This window comes from Necator americanus, chromosome I (assembly GCF_031761385.1).
Source record: "Necator americanus strain Aroian chromosome I, whole genome shotgun sequence".
Taxonomy (NCBI): Eukaryota; Metazoa; Nematoda; class Chromadorea; order Rhabditida; family Ancylostomatidae; genus Necator; species Necator americanus.
In genome coordinates this window covers 1,951,339-1,971,190 of record NC_087371.1, presented here as the reverse complement: position 1 = coordinate 1,971,190, position 19,852 = coordinate 1,951,339, and the positions used below count along the sequence as shown (strand labels likewise).

At 34.1% G+C, this 19,852-nt stretch overlaps 1 protein-coding gene across 2 annotated transcripts; it reads right to left on the bottom strand.

The window, feature by feature from the left end:
- RB195_004226 (uncharacterized protein) lies at window positions 1-18,611 on the bottom strand (the record flags this gene model as incomplete). 2 transcript variants are annotated; one of them, XM_064180911.1, is made up of 17 exons in its annotated part: window positions 1-171; window positions 853-993; window positions 1,990-2,143; window positions 2,847-2,923; window positions 3,065-3,202; window positions 3,383-3,458; window positions 4,213-4,312; window positions 4,387-4,591; window positions 6,151-6,250; window positions 13,837-13,916; window positions 14,020-14,137; window positions 14,223-14,332; window positions 14,691-14,754; window positions 14,838-14,941; window positions 15,118-15,204; window positions 15,286-15,445; window positions 18,568-18,611. In XM_064180911.1, 17 exons carry the CDS (start codon window positions 18,609-18,611, stop codon window positions 1-3), a joined length of 1,929 nt encoding a protein of 642 aa, XP_064033245.1. The 2 variants fall into 2 exon arrangements, with proteins under 2 accessions (XP_064033245.1, XP_064033246.1); XM_064180912.1 differs by lacking the exon at window positions 18,568-18,611 and having other exon boundaries at window positions 15,286-15,432.
- Window positions 18,612-19,852: the final 1,241 nt, after the last annotated feature.

Sequence of the window (19,852 nt, the reverse complement as noted above, 5' to 3'; positions counted from 1 at the left end):
TTATACTTGACTCTCGGGCGGTCGTGGTAGGCTGCTGCTACGTTGCGGCTGTTTCGACGATGACGACGTACGAACGGTACACGAACTTAAAGCTGTGAATACTCCGCCCTCAAGGTATGGTGCGATTCGAACCTCGCATCGATTGAAACACGCCACGTAGACGTCATCGCCCTAGAAAAAAAGGAAGTTATTTTCCTTCATACTGTACTGGAATGTCCTCACTATTCGAGGTATAAGTGAAGCCTAAAGTTTCATTGTTTTAGAAAATGAAAAAAAGTTGTTTTAGAAAAAGAAAAAAAAAAGAAAATTCCTTCTCTAGCAACGACCAAAGTAGGTTGATCCATGTTTTTAGCTCATAATTTTAGTTCCTTTACTCTTCCTGCTTTTTTATGACAGCTGGAATTCTGCCTTAACATCCTGTTTCCATGTTTGTCCCCACAATTGGCCCTTATTCTGTCCACATTGTGGTTAGCCGTTCAAGGATAGCAAGGTTAGTGAACCCTTCCGTTTGAGGTCACCCCTCCAACCGTTCGCCCAGGACTCCTAACGAACTCGTCACACTTCTGGGTTAAGTTGGTAACCCAAATCCTGGTACCCGTTGTTTCACCGTAACGTTCTGAGCTTGGGAAAAGGATCTCGAGCGAGGATTTTTCACCTTCTGAAGCAGGGGAATAACTCGTCCATCCATCACAAAAAGTGCTAGAAAGGACCAAGTTTGCTGTATAAAACTTAGTGAAAATTGAGCTCTATCCTGGTCAGTTCTATCCTTTCCTTTTTTCTATCCTATAGCACACCTGTGGGTGTATTTAAGTGAATAAATAAATTAATTAAAGAAGAAACGGTTAAGCTTACACAGGCGCTGATTCCCAGCGCTTCTTGTGCGCGTAGCGGATCGTCGAAATGGATTTCCTTGAGACGGCGGACCCCCTTCACGCCAGAGAGGAGAATCCAAAGTTTCCCGTTAGCGTAGTCCAACACAAGAAGATTCCCGTGCTAAAATAGCATAAATCCTTGCATGTGCACTTATATAATGTATTGTTATCCATAAAATTATACTGAGATTTGGAAGTAAGGTTAGACACAGTCATTTCAAGCGAGATTCAGCTGTTTTCTTGGAAAGTTGCGTCGACTCTTTCTTCCTTTATTTTTTCTTTACTTATTTATTTCTTATTCTTTTTTATTTCTTTTTTGTCCACACATTTTCATTCTCTTACTACCACATACATCTACATATTTTCTTTCTGGATTACCTTTCCTTCCGTACTTAGAAGCCTCCATCGAGGCCTTCATCTAAAACCAGATCAACCAGGAAGATGTGAAACGACGGAACTTTTTTATTTTAGCCTCTATTATTGTTTTTTATTATATGTTTTGCTATTAGAATCCCCGTAGGGTTCCATCCATGGCCGTTAACACTCTAATTCACAGCAACCTTTGTCCTAGGACAAAAGAATCCATAATCACCGAGATGAACAACGACTACTGACTATTCTACTGACTATACCGTTGATTGAAATATCACTGCTCTTGAATTGAAAAAAAATCAAAAAAAAAATCAAAGAGATAGGATAGAAACTTGGAAACAGGGAAATATAATATTATAAAGGTAAACTGCTATACTATCTTTTTTCTAGATGGCATTTTCTGGAGAATGGATGGAATAGGTAAATAAGAAAGTAGAAATATGCTCGGAATCAGTTCCGTTGAACAATTAATAATTAGAGCTGTTGACTGGAGCTACTCAACGTACTAAGAAATAAGCTGAAGTCCTTTAAAACTTCCAGAATAAAACAAAAAAAATCGGGACGAGTTCTCGCTGTGACATATGACAGTTCGAAATCACTGTTGTTGTTCGAAATTACAGTCTTGTTGTGTGAAATTCAGGTTCAGAAATTCTAGTGAGATCTGTTCCATCTTGTTTTGAACTTTTTTTTGGTTTTATGGCATACCTGCAGATGTTTTCAATAAATAAATAAATAAATCGCCTACCTCATCCACGATAGCAGATGCAGGGCTACTTATATGCTCGGAGAGCCGATAGGTTTTACTCAGATCATATTCGTTAATCAGCGAAATGGTGTGGTCGATGACGAAAAGTAGAAGTCGATTATTTGCCGCATCGCACGTTAGCAGCACGACGGCTCTGGAATGATCCTTTAAGGTTAGTTGGTAAAGATCAGTGATCCGCCATCTTTTTTTTAGGAGAGTGGAGTTTTAGGAGGGATGTTCTGTGATCTTAGGTAATCTTAGGAAATGGTAAGGATACGAACAAATTATGATTTATTTCCTAATCATGAGTCAATTTTAATAATAATTTTCAATATTTTTTAAAATATTTTACTTTATAATAATAGAATTTAACATTTTATTTTGATAATAACAGATCTTTTTTCTGCAAAAGTTTGTATTTCTCGTAAAAAAAATAGCAGCTATTTTTTCTCACTCTATAGGAAACATACAAAAAATTGTATTTTAAATTAACTAAATTAAATAAATAATATTTAATAAATTTGTTTTCTACACTTACGAATAAAAAACACATTGCAGTAGCCGTTATCACAGGTAAACAACAACAACAAATAAACGTGGATAATGACGAAAGAACAGAAGTAGAAAAAAATGATAGATGGCGTTTTCGCATTACACGAGATTTTTCACCGCAGAATTTTCATCGCTTTCGAAAACCGCAAAAGTGCGCTACGAAACAATTTTTCGTAAGTAAGTTTTCGTAAGTATTTTCGTAAGTTACGCAGCACTTCGAGGTTTTATTGTTTTTTTTTTCTCGGATTTATTGGTTATGTTTTTCCTTTTTTACACTTTAATGGCAAACAGTAACTGGGACCCACTTGTACTCGGCTTGATCCTCAGCCACACTCAAATATTGATATCGAGTTTTCCTTGATTCTTTAAGTGTTTTCCAAGCCTGAAAAAAAGACTTTCCAAGACTGAAAAAAAGAAAAAGAATCCTTATGGAACTATGAATCTATGAGATAATGATCGAGACGATGGAATTTACCTCACACATAAATTTGAAGAAAAAAAAGAATAAATTAAAAATTCTCACCTTCCTAGCCCTGACGTAGCACCATAAGGCACTTTTCACATTGTCACCGCTAACCATAAAAAGTTGACCACGTGGTCCAACCGTAAGCCATCGAGTTCGACTCATTTCCACCTTGGGATCTTTCGGGCACACAATTATCTGAAAGCGGAAAAAAAAAAGATCCAGAATAAATAGCACAATTCCCTCAAGTCCAGAACATTACAAAAATCCTGCGCTAAAATCTATGACCAGGGATGAGGTAAAAATTTGGCAATCACCCTATTTACCCTTTTTCGAACGCTTAAACTAACCAATATTTAAAAAACGGGAAAAACCCACGTCTAGTTTTTTGAAACCGTTAGCAATGTCGAATACGTGAACAGATCTTCCTTTCGATTGCATTATACTCACATACCTGCGAGAAAAAAATAAGAAGGTCCCTACAAAGAAATATGGAAGTTTAAAAAGCAGAAAAAGAGAGGGAAAAAGAGAGAAAAGAAGAAAGGGGAGAAAGGACTAGAGACGGTTCTAAAAATATTTAGAACCAGGATGGACTAAGCCTAGGCGGACAGGTAGAAAAATAAAGGAAAGGCATGAAAAGAACAAAGAAAAGGATAGAAAAGACGAATGATAGAAAGAAGAAAGAAGGAGATAGAGCGGATAAAAAATACGCGATTAGCTGAAGGAGTGACTGGAGACAAAAATAGACAGATAGGGAAAAATAGAAATGACTGATAGGTAAGGAAAAGGCTGACAATGAGAGAGGCAGGAATGAACCGCGATGGGACCCAAAAGATCCCAAGGTTGAAATGAGGGACCGCGAAGGAAAACAGAGGTCTTCCTTCACGACGAATCTTCTCGATAGTGAAAAAGTTACTTGGCACCTTTGGAGGAGAAAAATTGGGAGGGGAAATAGGAAGGAATTCAGGAAAACAAAAAAAAAAAAACAAAACAAGGTACAAAAACAGGGATGACACGGCTTCTCGAAGAGGATGTGTTAGGTCCGATGATAGAGAAAAGAGCTAAAATTTCCTGGAAAATTCCTGGAAGCATAAATGGCCAGCAAAGAAAAGGCGGTAGGAATGGGTAATTTTATTGAATGAATGAGGAAAAGACAACCGAACAGAAAAAATGTTAACAGAAAAAATTGGAGCGACGTGGTAACCTACATTACGTCGTTTTTTTCATCCACAGCAACCGAACTAGCCGAGGAATTTTTCACAAGCACATGCTCTTTGATGTTTCCATTAGTGTCAGTGATGTAGACGCCTGTGAAAAAGAAGGAAAAAATCCATAGCATCAAGGATCAGAAAAAAATTTCGAAAAGCGGTTCATATTCTCACCTCCGCAACTATCTGAAACAGCTATATGATTCTGAAGGGTCTTGGTCGAGAACGCCTGCACACAAATCGGACGAGTGAGGAAATTTTTCCCGAAAACTCGTACGCGTTCATTTTGTCCATTGTTCTGTTCGGTCGATGAACTCCCTTCAGTCGCTGAGCCGTTCACGGTGAATGGAGTTGGTGTGACCGCTTGTGAGGTGGACGACTTTAACGAGAACATTTGGTATTTTAATAATAATAATAATAATAATAATAATAATAATAATAATAATAATAATAATAATAATAATAATAATAATAATAATAATAATAATAATAATAATAATAATAATAGTAATAATAATAATAATAATAATAATAATAATAATAATAATAATAATAATAAATAATATCAATAATAAATTAAAAAGTAAGTAGTAGGTAATAAATAGTACAGGTGTAAATATAAATAAATAAATAATAATAAGTAAATAATAATCAATAGTATAGTATAATATAATAAAAATAATAAATAATAATAGCTCCAAATAATAGATAATAATAATAAAAATAGTAATATTAGTAAGTAATGGTAAGTAATAATTAAGACTCAGCATTACGAAACAAAAAAAAACTTTTATTGATATTTAACAACTTAGATTTAAAAAAAATTTTAATTACTTAAATCATTTAGTTTAATGGCTTTGATTAGATAATTTAAATACCAGAAAGGAGGAGAATTTCGTAATAATTTAATTTTTTTCCTTTTTTTCCCGGAAAACTCAAAACTCTGATCTTTAAAAGAATATGTTACGATAAAATTCGGATCTCTATAAAATTCTAGACTGTCCAGTGTTTGAAAAAAGCTAAAAAGGATACTCGGCTTTTAAATTCAGTACTAAAAAATAATAAATACGATGATATGGATCGTCAACAGGAAAACTGTACGCTAGAATTCCCACACACGATTACATTGGCATGGAGATCAGGAAAAAGATAGTGTTTCAATGAGAGAAAAAATAGACTTTTAAGTAAGTTGCAGTTAAATTTTTAGTTAAATTTCTAAGTTAAAGAAGTTTTTTTTCAGGAGTACATCAGAAAAATACTTTTTTAGATGTCTTTTCACTAAAATGGCAGGATCTAAAGTGGCTCCAATAACTCAAAATTTCACAAAATTAAAGTATGCACGTAATTGTAAGGAATTAGCAATTGCAGGATTTACTCAAAATTATTTACATATTTTTATTTATTTATTTTATCATTTATTTAGATATTTTACAAATAAAACCTTTACTCTATTCTACCTTTACTGTTTATTCTTGAATGCATTGCATTGCTTACAATTACGTACATTTTTAACTTAAGAAAAGTAAAGGTTTTTTTTTGTGAAATATCTAAATAAATAATAAAATAAATGAATAAAAATATGTAAATAATTTTGACTAAATCCTCTGATTTACTCTGAACTAAAAGTGATCTTTTGAAAGATAAATATGTACTACATAAATATAAATAAAGCAATGAATAATATAATTACGCACATGGAATACGAAAACAACTAAAAAAAAAACTTTTAACAAACTTTCAATATCGTTACAAAAAAAAACTTTGTGCCGTGTCACGAGAGACGAAGATGAGAAAGAAAAAAACCATTAAAAATCAGAGAAAATTGAGGACGGGAACTTCTTTCCTTTTTTTTAGAATAAATTCCAGAGTTACAATTCTGGAGCAAAGTAATGAAATCCTAGAAAGGAAATAAGGAGTAATTAAGTGGAAAAAACTCACTCCTGCACTGCCAAACGACTGATCACACGGATATGCGGGTATCGATGACATAACTGAACCAGGTTTCGAATCAGCGCTGGTATGGGATGGAGCTGGTGATCTGAAAAATGGCTGAGGAGTTCTGGATTTCTTGAAATATTATGTGGTTATTGGTCGGAAAAAAATGGGGATCGCATGGAAAGGTACGGCGTAAACAATGAAGAAACTAGTGAGTTGAATCTTTAACAACAAAAAAATTACAAATTATGCGCCTGAGGAATTTACGGAAAGTGCACAATAAAGGTGCAGTTAGTAAAAAAAATGCATTTAAAAATTCCAAAAAAATAATAAAATAAAATAATAAAAATGAAATTAAAATTCCTCTTTCCTTTTTCCTTTCCTCCTAAAATTCTTCCTACAGTAAGCTTTAAAAAGTACATACGTTTAGTGAATTAAAATCCTATACGTGTTGAAAAAATTCCATAGCCATAGTTGAAAAATGACAATGTCATCCTGCATCATCACAACATTTTCGGACGAGTTTTCTCGCAACACCTGTTCGTCCCATTGTTGCTCTAATTTAGTTATGGCCGATTTTAATCGAATTGTTTTGTCTTTACGTCCAAAAGTCGTAAAAAGTCGACTGTGTTACGACGAGACGAGCAATTACTGTGCGTTTTTACGAAACATTGGCTAAAAGCCAAAGATTCGAAAAAATTAATCCTGGAGCAAATTCGGCTCCGTTTCAGAAGGAAAAAAAAGCAGGAAAAAAACTCCTTACTATCCTATAATGGTGCAAAATTACGTGAACGAATTACCTCCATTTCATTTTCAGCTGTAATTATTCTGTTAATACAGTGAGAAAAAAAAAACCGTTCACCTTATTTTGTACTACAGTACTTTGTTCCTCCTTTCTTGCATTTGAAACTTTCTTTTTATTTCCATTTAGAAACAAATCCATAAAATTTTATAGAAATATAACAAAGCTCTTAGAAAAAATTTTCCACGACACCATTTTCTGCGCCATGGATCCACTCGGTAGTTCTTCATTGAGTCAAAAACTATTTAGCTACACGGTAAAGAGGATGTGGTGTGAATTGTCGTCAGGTCAGTTGTATTTCCTCCTTCCACTTAACCACACAAAAAATCAAAATATCCATCGGAGAGCAGCGAAGAAAAAATGTTAATCATTCCCGTTCGCAATGGTGATTTTTTTTTTCAGAGAAATTGTTTGAGAGAAATAAATTTTAATAAACTTTTATACATTTGTGGAGGTACGGTGAACCAGAATGCGTGTAGCAGCGTCAGGTCCGCAAAGAAGGGAAACATCAGTACGAACATCAGACATAAATGTTTAAAATGACTCATTTGTCGATGAGAAAAAACATTTTTAAAAAAACTATTGCATAAGCAAAAAACGAAGCAGAAACACATGGAGCTAAGCGTCAGAGATTCAACTGTTAAAAAGGGCGGGGCAAAATGCAAGGTGCGGCGCACTTCTATAGACTTCTAAAAATATGTTCCATTTCTAGACAACTTATTTAGAAATGTTTAGGGATTGCAGACGGAAATTTCCGTAGCAAATAAGTGATTGTAAATTAGGACAGGAATTCAATGTTGAATTATTTTTAGAATTCGTAATAGCGCCGAACAGAGACAAATATTTTCTGAAATGAGATGAGAGAAAAATGTGAGAAATACTTGAGAAATGTCACGATTTTGTATAAAGACGTTACGAAAACATCGTCGTCGTCGCCTCACGATGCGAATCAATGTTGAATAGGCAATTAACTACGAACGACGACGAATGGTACTGGAAAGTGGTCTCGAGGAGAACTATTGATCAAAAAGGACCCGCTCGGTTATGGCTGTAAATACCGGCGCTGGTGGAAAAAAAAGAACCGCTGCAGAATGCGAAAGCAATTTTCTATAGAAAAATTCTCCGTGTAAACACAAAACGGAAGGGGAAATAGCGATTTGTGACGTTGTGGTTGGCGGTACACCACCACCTTACGTGGTGTGAGGACAACACAACGACAGCGAGAGAGAGCGAGCGAGGGAGAGTTTTTTTTTTCGATGCATTCGTAAGTGAACGAATGGAACGAATTTCCTGTGACGATACGAGTATCCTAGTGAAGAAATTCCAGAAAACAGATGCACACGACGACGACGAATTAGCGATGTGGACCCGTACGGCGAATGGTGCGACGATCATAGCGTTACGGCGGCCGTAATTCTACGTAACAATCATCATCATCATCGTCATCGACTACCAACGACCAATACTGTAAACATAAAACTAGACACACGAGAACTGTAATTCGGCAATGATGATTGCGGTACGAAACGACGACGACGACGACGCGCGCACGCCTCACTCATCCATGGAAGAAATGGAAATGATATTTGAAATGTTTTCGGGACGTTTCATGCACGAACACACACGCACACGCATCGAGAAAGGAATGAATGTTTACCTCAACGTTATGCATAGAACGATCGTTCTCGATGCGATACTGTACTGGTGCCATACTTTTTAACTTATAACTATTTGTAATTACTTACACTTTTTTATAAACGCCAGTTTAAAAAAGTAAAAAAAATAAGTTGCAACAAATAAATTTAATATTTATATATTTCTAATAAATATTAATATAATATTTGTAAGAAAAAATTAAAAGTTGTTTTAAAGCCATAATTCCACGAACTCCATCCAATGTGGATTAATGTTGAAATTTATTTATTTAATTATTTATTTATTACTTAATTTATTTAGTTAACAACGTTTTACGCTCGTATTTGGGATGAATTCCATTCTACGATCTCACCATCTATGGATGGAAATGATATTTGAAAATTTCCGGGATTTTCTCACACACATCGAGAAAGGAATGAATGTTTTCCACCAAGTTGTGAGTAGTACGAGAGCAACAAAATGAAAGAAAAAATACAGATAATAAAAATAATAACAAGAAAAAATACATAAGAATAAAATACAATATTGAAGGAAGTGAAATTTTCAAAATTCTGATTCAAAGTAGTAGAAAATATAAAATTTAAAACAGAAATCGACTTGAGGTGATTATTGCGTGAGTTTCCTTTAACTCTGAAACAATATCCTCAAAGATTTATCAAAAACAAAAAATATAAAGTTTTATAAATTACCAAAGAAAGATGCTTAGATCTCGATTTGTCCATAAATTTTATAGGGAAACCAAACAAAGCGATCAGCTCCCTCCACCACTTTTCAATCGAAAAAAAAAACGTAATAAATTTTCAATTGACCGTAGTCATAGTAAGTAGAAAATTTCCGATGTTGGCTTTTTTCCAGTTCGAAAAAAGATACACTTCGAAACGTATATGGCTGACAAAAGTCATGGCTCACGCGCAAAATCTGAAATTTTTTAATCCAAAAGAAAAGTTATTCCAAAAAAAAAACTCAATACAAAATTCAATTAAAAAATTAAAAGTTCAATTAAAATTCAATTTATGATAAAAAAAAATCAATATAAAAAGGCGGACAATATAACATTTTATCATTATTCACATAATTATTGGTATTTATCTGTTTTTTTATTCATTTATTTGTTAATATTAACGTATTTTTTGACTATCTATGGCGAATCGATAAAAAAAACTACAAACTCACAAAGCGTTTGAAATTTTCGAGAATAAATTTTCACGTTATGCGTACCTCACCGCCCTGAATGAATAGTGTGAGTGACGGTTGCGTTGAGGAACGACTTATTTTCTTCCGCCTCACTGAGCGCATTGTTATCGCTAGCGTAGCCAATTGTCAACAATGAATTGTATCAATAAGATTGAAAAGGCACAAAAATATCCACAATTGCTTTGATCGTAGCAGTGTGCCTACCTTTTTTTGAAGGAAAATAGTGGTGCATATTTAGGATTTCCTGTTCCTGAGTTTAGTGGACAGAGCGGCGAAATTTTCCAGAAATTATTCTGGACAATACTGTTGAAACAGGGTTAACCGCGACGTGCCATACCATAGAAAGTAAACCGTAATAAAGTAAAACAAAACTAAAACAGAAAAAAAGGAATGAAAGTAAAACAAAACCGAAATTACAGTGATAGTGTGATTCGGCATGGGGAATGCCCATTTTCAACGGAATTTTCCGGAAAAATTATAAATTACTAAATTAAATTATTACCGAAAAATTCACTGTTAATTTAATTATTTTAAGGATTATTTAACAAATGCTACATACACGAACTCATTCTAGAGCATAAACGTCCCCTACAAAAAGGGTTTCCTTAAAACCGCAGCCAACCAGTCACTTAAAAAAACGGTCCTACGACGATTGGTGGAAAAAAAATGCGACAGCCGGAATTAGCTGGATGCAATAAACACTAATTATCAGTGCTTTGTGAGGAACTTCATCCATTTTTCTCCCTTCTTTCTTTCCTTTTTTCCCCGCTTCTTATTTCTTTTCTCCTTCCTCCTCATTCCCTTTCTTTAAACGATCGAAATGAGCTGAATGAGGTTGTACGATAATTATCAGTAGTTTGTGAGAAACTTCATTATTTTTCTTCATCCTTTCTTTCCTTTTCCTTTTCTTCTTTCCTTTTTCCTTTTCTTTTCCTCTCTTCTTTTTTTTAATCTTTTCTCTTTGAACAGCTTCTTCAAAATGCATACAATGTCAAAAATCACGACACCTCAATCGTGGCACCTATTAGATGACAGAAAAACAGTGCATCCACGAAGTTCACAATCCTGGAGCAGTTTCCTTAAGAATTTCATATGAGAAAATAACAGAGCAGATTTTTCTACATGTTTTCTCTTCACAAATAACGCTCACAAGAATTTTCAATGAAGATATTGATAAAAAAAAAGAATTTTCTTCAAAAAATCGTCAATTACATAATTGTCACTTAAGAATAAACTGAAATAATTATTTGAAAAAAAAAACGACTCTAAACGGAGAGAGATAAATATAAGTCCAGAAAATAATATTTCAATTAGTTCACAAGGGATTTCTTCTGGAATTTCTAATCTGTTTCAGTTTTTTCCCCTGGAAGTGTAAAGAGAACATCCGTTTTTTCACACAGCTTCTCTTCCATTATTTCCTTTCATTACTTCCAGTTATCCTCTCTGGATGTTGTTAAAACCTTGGATTATCTCAGAAATGTACTTTCGTTCACTTTGTGCGAATTTCGCTTTCTTGAATGTTCATTTGTGGATTAAGGAGAAAATAAGGATAATTCTGGATTAGTGGGCACAGAAAACATTCAAACTTCCACAATCCTTTAAAGGTAAAATTCATGTGAATTTACTATATCATCCTTGAACAGGGAAAAAAATAAGTGTTCATGGGACCCAGTACACCTGAGAATTCCTAGCCGTTCATGTAGTAGTATTTTCTATTTCAATATTATATTATATTATATTTATATACTATATTGTGTATATTATATTCCTAATTTTATTTTTTATCCTATTTTTTTAAATTCCGCTATCTGCTTAAAGTGCGGCATTTTTGTTTGGCGCCGAAGGGCTTAAATGATTTTTTTTTCCTAGATAAAAAGGCACAGAAAAAACGAGTGGATTTCGAAGATTTTTCGATGTGCCGCAAATTCTGAGTTCCTGCAGGCAAATTTGTGGAATTCGACGCTCATTTAAACATTTTCGTCTTTCTTTTCCATTTGAAAGGAATAATTTATTCCTACTCAACTCATATTGTTGTGTTCCAAGTAAACATGACGAAAAAAATGTCATATTGCTGGATTTCTTTCTCTTTTTTTTTGTCGTTCATCAATTGAATCACTTCTAATGCAGTGCGACAGTAGCAAATTACCCGATCTTGTTATTTAATGAGTGTAGACGTTATGATTTTATTATTTCTGGTCTATTTCTATACAATTTCACAGATTTTTTCAGTGTTCCCAGCATTTTTTCTTGATAGCTTTCCTTCCTAAGCTCCTTTTTTTGTAGAATTTCCATCAGGATACAAAAATACAGATAAAAAATACAGATAATAATTAGTGTTTATCAGTCGCGAAAAATAATTAACAATTAACTGGAGAACTAAAAACAATTGGCCGCTTGCTAATGTTGGCGTTGGTAGCTTTTTAACGCTTATATTTATATTTCTATATTTATATTTATATATTATACTTATATTTATTGTTGCGCTCGTACTTACATTTATTCATATTTGTATAAAAAATTGATTTTACAAAATTTAGGGAGATTTTACAAGACAAAAACAAAAAGTGTTGGAAAGTGTGGAGTTCTTAAAATGAGTACCAAAGACTCTGTTATGATTATCAGCTAAGTTTTATTGATTCCTTTTTTATCGATTGATCGCTATCAATCGTTTGTTACTCGTACTTTTTTGCCTCAATTTTAAACAGTTATTTGTTCTATTATTATTCGTAGGTGTTATTTTTTTTCGGTCTCACTAAAAAAAGAGCTCGTACGAGAAGATTGTTGGAATTAGTAGGCTAATCTACAGAAGTACGAAAGTAGAATTCAATATTAGTGAAATAAAGGGCATTTTTAATCAATAGAGATCAATCAATTTTTAATCAATATTTGCAGTAAGTTCGCTGCTGAAAAGTAGTGGATATTTTTTTTCCGTAAGTACTTAGCTCTAAAGCCAGTTAGTTCGACGCCAGTTCTAATGCGGTGGAGCTCATTTTGCACTTCTAATCCGTAGTGGATCTCCTCGTACATGGATAGCTGTTTTTTTTTCTAAGAATTTCTACTTTTCCTCACTGTTTGACAATTTCTACTCTTTCTCATTATTTTTCCGCTTTTTATTTACGTATACGGTAAGTTGATGTGATAGGCGAAGCGTACCTGCGTAGGCTAGCAATAAGAAATAATAAGAAATAAAGGAAGGAAGAGAGCTAGATGTTAGAATTAGTCACTTACTAATTACTTGGTTAATTACTTAATTACTTAATTACCTTCCACAAGGCAGTAGAGACATTTTGGCTTGTATTTATCACGGGGCGTTCCCGTAAACAACAACATTCCTTGCGTATGTATATTCAGCGCTGAATGGGTCAGAACGGATGACCGCCGTTCGCCAAAAAAAAGCAAAAGAGCAAAAAAAGGAGTAAGTCAAGCAGAGAAAAGCGTGCGTTGCGGCCGATGCGTTGCGTCCAGCCGGTTGAACACATCCAGCACCTACGCTACGGTAAATTTCTTTCACGTTTAGCCACGCTAACAGATTACAAAGATTAATCAAATAGGTACCAAATAAGAGAAGTAGGAAAATAAGAAGATTATATTATGTTGTCTTCTTTTTCTTCTTTTTTTCATGAATTTCTCTTTTTTTTTTTGCGATACACAAGTCTACGTCTCATAGCGTTTCACTTTGAAGTTGCTTTTTTCGCCTTCTTCAGTTGTTTTTTTTTCATAAACTTTTTAAATTTTTGCGCGTAACAAATTCAAACATTCAATTCAACAACAATTCAACATTTTAAAATATTTTAGATAATCCCATAAGTCTCTTTTTACAGTCGGCTGCGTTTTAATTCACAACAATCTGAGTCCTAGGCCAAAAAAATCAACAATCACCACCACCGGATCGAAGATTATTGATTATTCTCTCGACTACATTATTGATTAAAATATCTTTATTGTTGGGTAAAATGTAAAAAAAAAGATATTAGATAAGTGGGGAAGAAAAAATCTGTGAGGCAATCTAATTGCATTCAATTTTCTGGTTCACTTACCCAAGGCTATGTAGAGTATGCGTATCCTCAGATGGCACGGATCGCTCGCGAAAAGACATCGTAGAAGGGCGATCCCGGACCTATAACAGTTAAAATAAGTGTTGTTTATCTTTATATTGTTTATTTTTTTAATTATTTATTAGTCGCTAGTTCGAAAGCTGAAAGTGAAGCAATAGATCCCACAAAAACATTCGGCTCTAATGGCATTGTCCTACGGAACGAGTCAACGCTGTTCCCTCTCCTCCTACCGTTGTCCATCTCACATACATCCGATTTCCTATCCGGTGATGTTGCTCGGGAGCTGAAAAGTACACAAATTAAATCAGCAATAACCAATAAAAATAGGAGCTGATGGCATATTGATTGGGTAGATCACAAAAACTTACAAAAGACTCGACGTATCGGCGGGAATTTTTGCTCCAAGCGATGTGGCGATAATTTCGGCCACATGACGCGGGTTCCATTCGCTCCGAGGCTTTAAGGCGATCTCTTCCTCCTGGAAATAAAAGTTTAACTCTAAAAGGACTAGAATTTTGGGACGAAAGCGGTGAAAGCGGTGAAAATAAACGAGATAAACAATCTCGAGAGAATTTGTACGCGTGTGAAATAATTGCTCACGGAAGAATTATTTTTAAATTTGGTAACAACATACTTTCGAGATTGGTTCAAAAATTAAAAACTCGAGTTAAAGTAATAAATTGGAGCAGTTTAGGCAATTTTTTAAGCACTTCAGAATTTTTTTTCCCAATTAAAGACTCCGACTTTTTATTTTATATAAAAGAAGTCGTCTTTATCCAGGAATATGATCTACTGACTGACTGCATTAACTAAAACCAACAGTGAAAAACGCTCACTTCATAGCTCTCCTCTCGTGGCAATTGCAACAATTCGGATACGGTATCCACCACTTGCATCATCCTGAAACAGGGAAAAACTTCTCTTATTTCCGTGGAAAATTCCAGAAGTTCTCAGACGAGGCCAGTTTCCAGTTCATCACTCACTTCACCGGATCCTCTTGATCCAAATTCCACGTCTTCCAAGCGGGTCGAGATGGTGACGGGACATGATAGATGCCGATATCGTTAGAATCATAGGATAGTAAGGCCTAAATGTCGTTAAACGATTCTTTTATTCAGTGAGTTATCATCCTGAAAAGGAGTAGCTTTTTTCGTAGGAAATGCCAGAAATTCTCAGACGAGATGTCAATTCGTCTGGACGGGTTTTTTTTCAGCATTTATTAAATTTATTTATTATATAATCAGATAAACTAGGTCAACTGACCCGGTTCAGCCTTGAAATCAAACGTCTATCCGGTTCATTCGCAGTTTCCAAGGTTCGACCGAGTTCGTTAAGCAGAATAATTTCCACCTAGAAAAAAGAATCGGGAAAAATTACAGGATTTCAGGAAAAAAAAAGTTGATAAATCCGCCGAAATAGCAAAAAAAACACCTTGGCAACAAATTCCTTGACGGCAAGTTTCTGTTCATGGATTTGTTTGCTACGACGTGAACAACGTCCTTCCAACGCTTGTACGCACGTCCGAAACACCTCTTCCGGTCGCCATGCGTTCGAACGATGCTCGGAATGACCTTTCATCAAATGGCATGTTCTGGAAAAACAGAGAAGCTGTTGAGGTGTTTTTCAGTCGTCCACAAAGTTTTTCTGTCCCCTCCTTCTCTTCTTCATTGGATCAACGAGACGTGAAAATGTTCATTTAACTGCCAAGTCGTGAAACGACCACATTGACAGCCCTCAGGCCAATTAACTGCCCCCGGGGACACGGAAATCCTCGTGGGAACCGTCGCACGAGTTTAGCACACGAAACTTAAAACAAGTTCGACGGGATGTTGAATTTTTTTCTAGGGCTGCTTCTCGAATGTTTTTCATGCTTAAAGCGGTAAATAGAAATATTTGAGGTTTTTTTTTCTTTTTTAAAGATTCCCACATAGTTTTATGCGTTCGTGTACCATGACTTACAGTACCACTACTAGTTGCACAACTTAAAAAACTATTTTTTAACTAAAAACTTTTAAAAAACTTTTACTTTCAACTTTTAAAAAACTATAGAATTTTTTTTGTAGAATTTTAGATAACGATTCCTTTACATTATCCAATTTATCAACGGCCTTCGATTATTTCCACAACCTCTTTTCCCCTTTTTCCACCTTTTCCTGCGGTTTTCTTCCAGAAATTAAATTGTTTATATCAATCCATCTTGAGGTTCAGGGACATCTTCTAAACTTAAGGTTATATTTATTTTATTATTTATTTATTATTTTTTGAGAAAGTAAGCTTCTTTAAAAGGCTATCAACATTTGTTTTCGAGTAATCCACACTTATCGGAGAAGAAAAAGTACATACGTTCCTTTGGATTTTATTTAATTTTAATGACAGAGAAAAGCTTAAGCATTTGAAATGTTCCAGAATAAAATTTAGAACCATATTCGAGATGAAGATTCTTCAAAGAGAACATTTTTCAAGCATTTTTATTATTATTTCTATTAAACCCAAGAATTTTAGTGATGGCCATTTTTAAAGTCACCGTAAACTTTAACTTTTGCCCTTATTGAGGCCTAAATAAATCCTTTCCATCCTGAAAAAAGAACCATCTTTTCCACAAATTTTCAAAAATATGCTTTTGAATAGAAGTTCGTCTATTTTCCGCACGTCCGATACGAGGGAATCAAAGATTTCTCTCAGATATAAGTTCACAAACAAGTAGTTATACGATTATGTATCGACAACCTACAACAACAAAACTCCGCACATCGCCTGAGGCACCACGGAATCCAGAAAAATCTTTCCTTCCTTCCTTTCATTCTTATTCAACCATCTGAAGAAAAAATCTTTTCCTTCTTTTTTTTTAGTAAAAGAGGTAGTAATAAGCATTAATAATAGCAAAAGTAATAAGTAATAAACTACAAATAAATACGTACGATAGTAATAAGAATATAAAGTAAATAAGTAGGTCCCTAAAAGAGATTTACTGCAAGCAGAGGTTACTGTAACTCTTTACAAAGTTTCTAAAAGCACATCGAGCTTTTCAAATTTTGAGTTCCTTACATTTTTTGGTACTTACTGAATTTTTTTTCAACTCATTTCAACTTTGATTACGATGTAGTTAATTTTTAATGTTCCTGAAATCCCTCGTCGGTCTTCTTCTAAGGATCACCGTTGAAGTAACTACAATTTAGGAGTGATTTTTACCGAAAAAAATCAGTACGTGAAAAAGAATATTTCAATAATCATTAAAGATTAGGGGGAGACTATTGTTTCATCAATTTCTTACAGCTTCGAATTTCTTCCTTGAGATCAGGTTCTATGGATTTCAGCTTGAATCAAACTCCATCCATCCACCCCCTCCTCTCCGTCATTCCCCATAACGATGGGCTTCATCCGAACCAGTTTCCTACCTTTCAACTACGATAAGTATCCAAGCGCTACGTATCGCATAAAATCGCTCAAAATCAATGCATAGCTACATCAGTGAGGGTGCAAATTTCAAGGGACTGAAAGTTTCATCTGAACCCGTAGCCCTTTTTAACTGAAAAAAATACTTTCAATGAAATTGTGAACAATAACATTATTAATAGTAATATTGACTGATACTTAATTGATTTAATAATGCTTAATTGATCAATACTTCTAATCATTTCATTTATTTATTTTCCAGAAGGATCAAACAAAAGGATTAAAAAAAATTTGAGAAATAAAAAAAGATTCTGGAAGTTGTATCAAACCTATGGGCAAATAGTTACAGTACTATGCTATTATTTACAACAACAAGACTCGGCAGTATCTCATTTAAGACATTGTTATTATTATTATTTTTCTTATTATTACTACAATTACTATTACTATTATTACTGTTATTATTATTACTATTATTATTATTATTATTACTATTATTATTATTGTTATTATTATTATTATTATTATTAAATCCACACATAACTTAACGTCTGAGTCCAGTAGCGGAAAGAAACTCTAGAAAAAAAAACACATTTGAAGAATAATTGGGTCCGGTTCAGAAAAGTCGCCATGAATTGGTGCTGTAAAATTCGTACTTCCACCGACAATGACGGTTGCTATAAATTTTCAAAAACACCTTTATAAAATTCTTTTCGTTAGAAAATTATGATCATTTCAGCCTTTTTCGAGTAAATAATTCGAACAAACTGCGTTTGTTCGTGAATATTTGAGATTTAAAACATCCCAGAATTTCTTCTAATACGAAATTGAGCTGATTTTTTTTCCAAAATTTTTGTTGTTATATTAAATTATGTTTATTATTGGATTATATTATTTGTTATTATACTATGTTATTATTTATACATTTGTTGTTTTTTTTTCGAAAAATCATGCGCTCAGTAAAGGTATGTTATCATCAACAAGTTTATGCCCCGAAAGATGGTAAACATTCATTGCGCGGGGACGAACCCTTAACCATCAGCATATCAACAGCGCCACATCGCACTGCTCCATTTGGCCACAGCACTCCTATCTGATAGGGTGCTTACGGACTCTACAGGCGCTTTGCAGACTAAGGACAAATAAACTGCTCCGGTACATCCGATAGCCTCCGCTGGTGATCATATAGGCTACATATAGGCTTAATAAACCTCCTCGATCCAGAATTGAAAAGCGAGGTGAAATATCCGAAGGAGATGAATCAAAATCTTTAAGTTTTATTTTCTTCCGTTGGAGCAGCAATAATTCTGCGTTTCCTACTCCAGATTTGGTTTATCAGCATCGATGATCCAGTATTTTTGCATTTCCTAACTTCTAAATTCTTGAAAATAAAAGAAAAAAGATTGATTTATCGTTCATCCTTGGTTCACAGCCAATAATTCGTTCCAGATTCGAGAAATAACGGAAGAAACCGGTTTTAGAACATGAACTTATTTTAACGGGGAAATTATTGATTGAAAATCAGGAATACGCCGACATCACGGCGAGAAACAAAAACTTTTCGAGTGTTCCTTTCGAGCGCCCAGATTATTAACAATAACATGCATTGTCGAAAATAACAGCTCATTGTAAACGAAATGGAAGGCGAAGGTAAATATTTTTCCTACCGGAACCTTGATCAATGAAGAAAAAGAACCTAGAATCACTGGCATTGCGATTGAAAATTTGCAATGGTTAGTTTTTGAAATTTTTCTAGGAATTTTAGTTCTTGAACTTTATTTTGAAAAAAATACCTTAAATACCGTCGAAAAATGAAGAGTTAGCTACTACTGGTAAATTTTAAGTAATGCAATTTCAACTCCTCATAATTCCACAGACAAAAAAAATGTTTCCACGTTTTTCTTCCTTCCTCTACTATGTGATTTCAAACTCTAGGTAAATTTGAAGTAAAAAATTGAAATTCTAATAAAATTTCACTGTGAAAAATCGTAGTTAAGTTAAGAGAGCAGTAACCGATGTAAGCACGCGACTCAGCGCATGTTTGAGGTGCTTTTTCCACACGAATGGGCAAATTTCCCGCAAACGCATCAACAAGGGATTGTTGGTCCCCGGCGAGCAGTGCGACCAGAAAAGAAAGCGGCCGTGGAGGGTCGAGGGTTGTGGATGTGGAGGAGGGTGTGGCTCCTATACATACGCCAGTATGTACGTATGTATGTAGTCATAACTACGTTCCCGGCTATTGTCCGCTGGGTTTTCGGTAGCAGCGCAGCCGAAACGTTTCGAGCAAAAAAAAATATGATTTTTTTTTTTCAATTTCTTCCGGCGCAAATTCTCTTCGATTTCTTAAATGTAATACGTTAAGTGAGCAAACGTAAGGAGAAGTTTTATTTTTTATCTTTTATTAATTTATACATATATATTGTTATATTATGTTTATTATTGTGTTTTTATTATATTATTATTTATATTAGTCTTAATTTTCAATTTTTTATTAACTTATATATACTATTATAATTTATATATACTATTTTATAATTTTTCGCTACACTATTATTTATATTTATATTTTAATTTTTAATTTTTTTTGTTAATTTATATACTATTA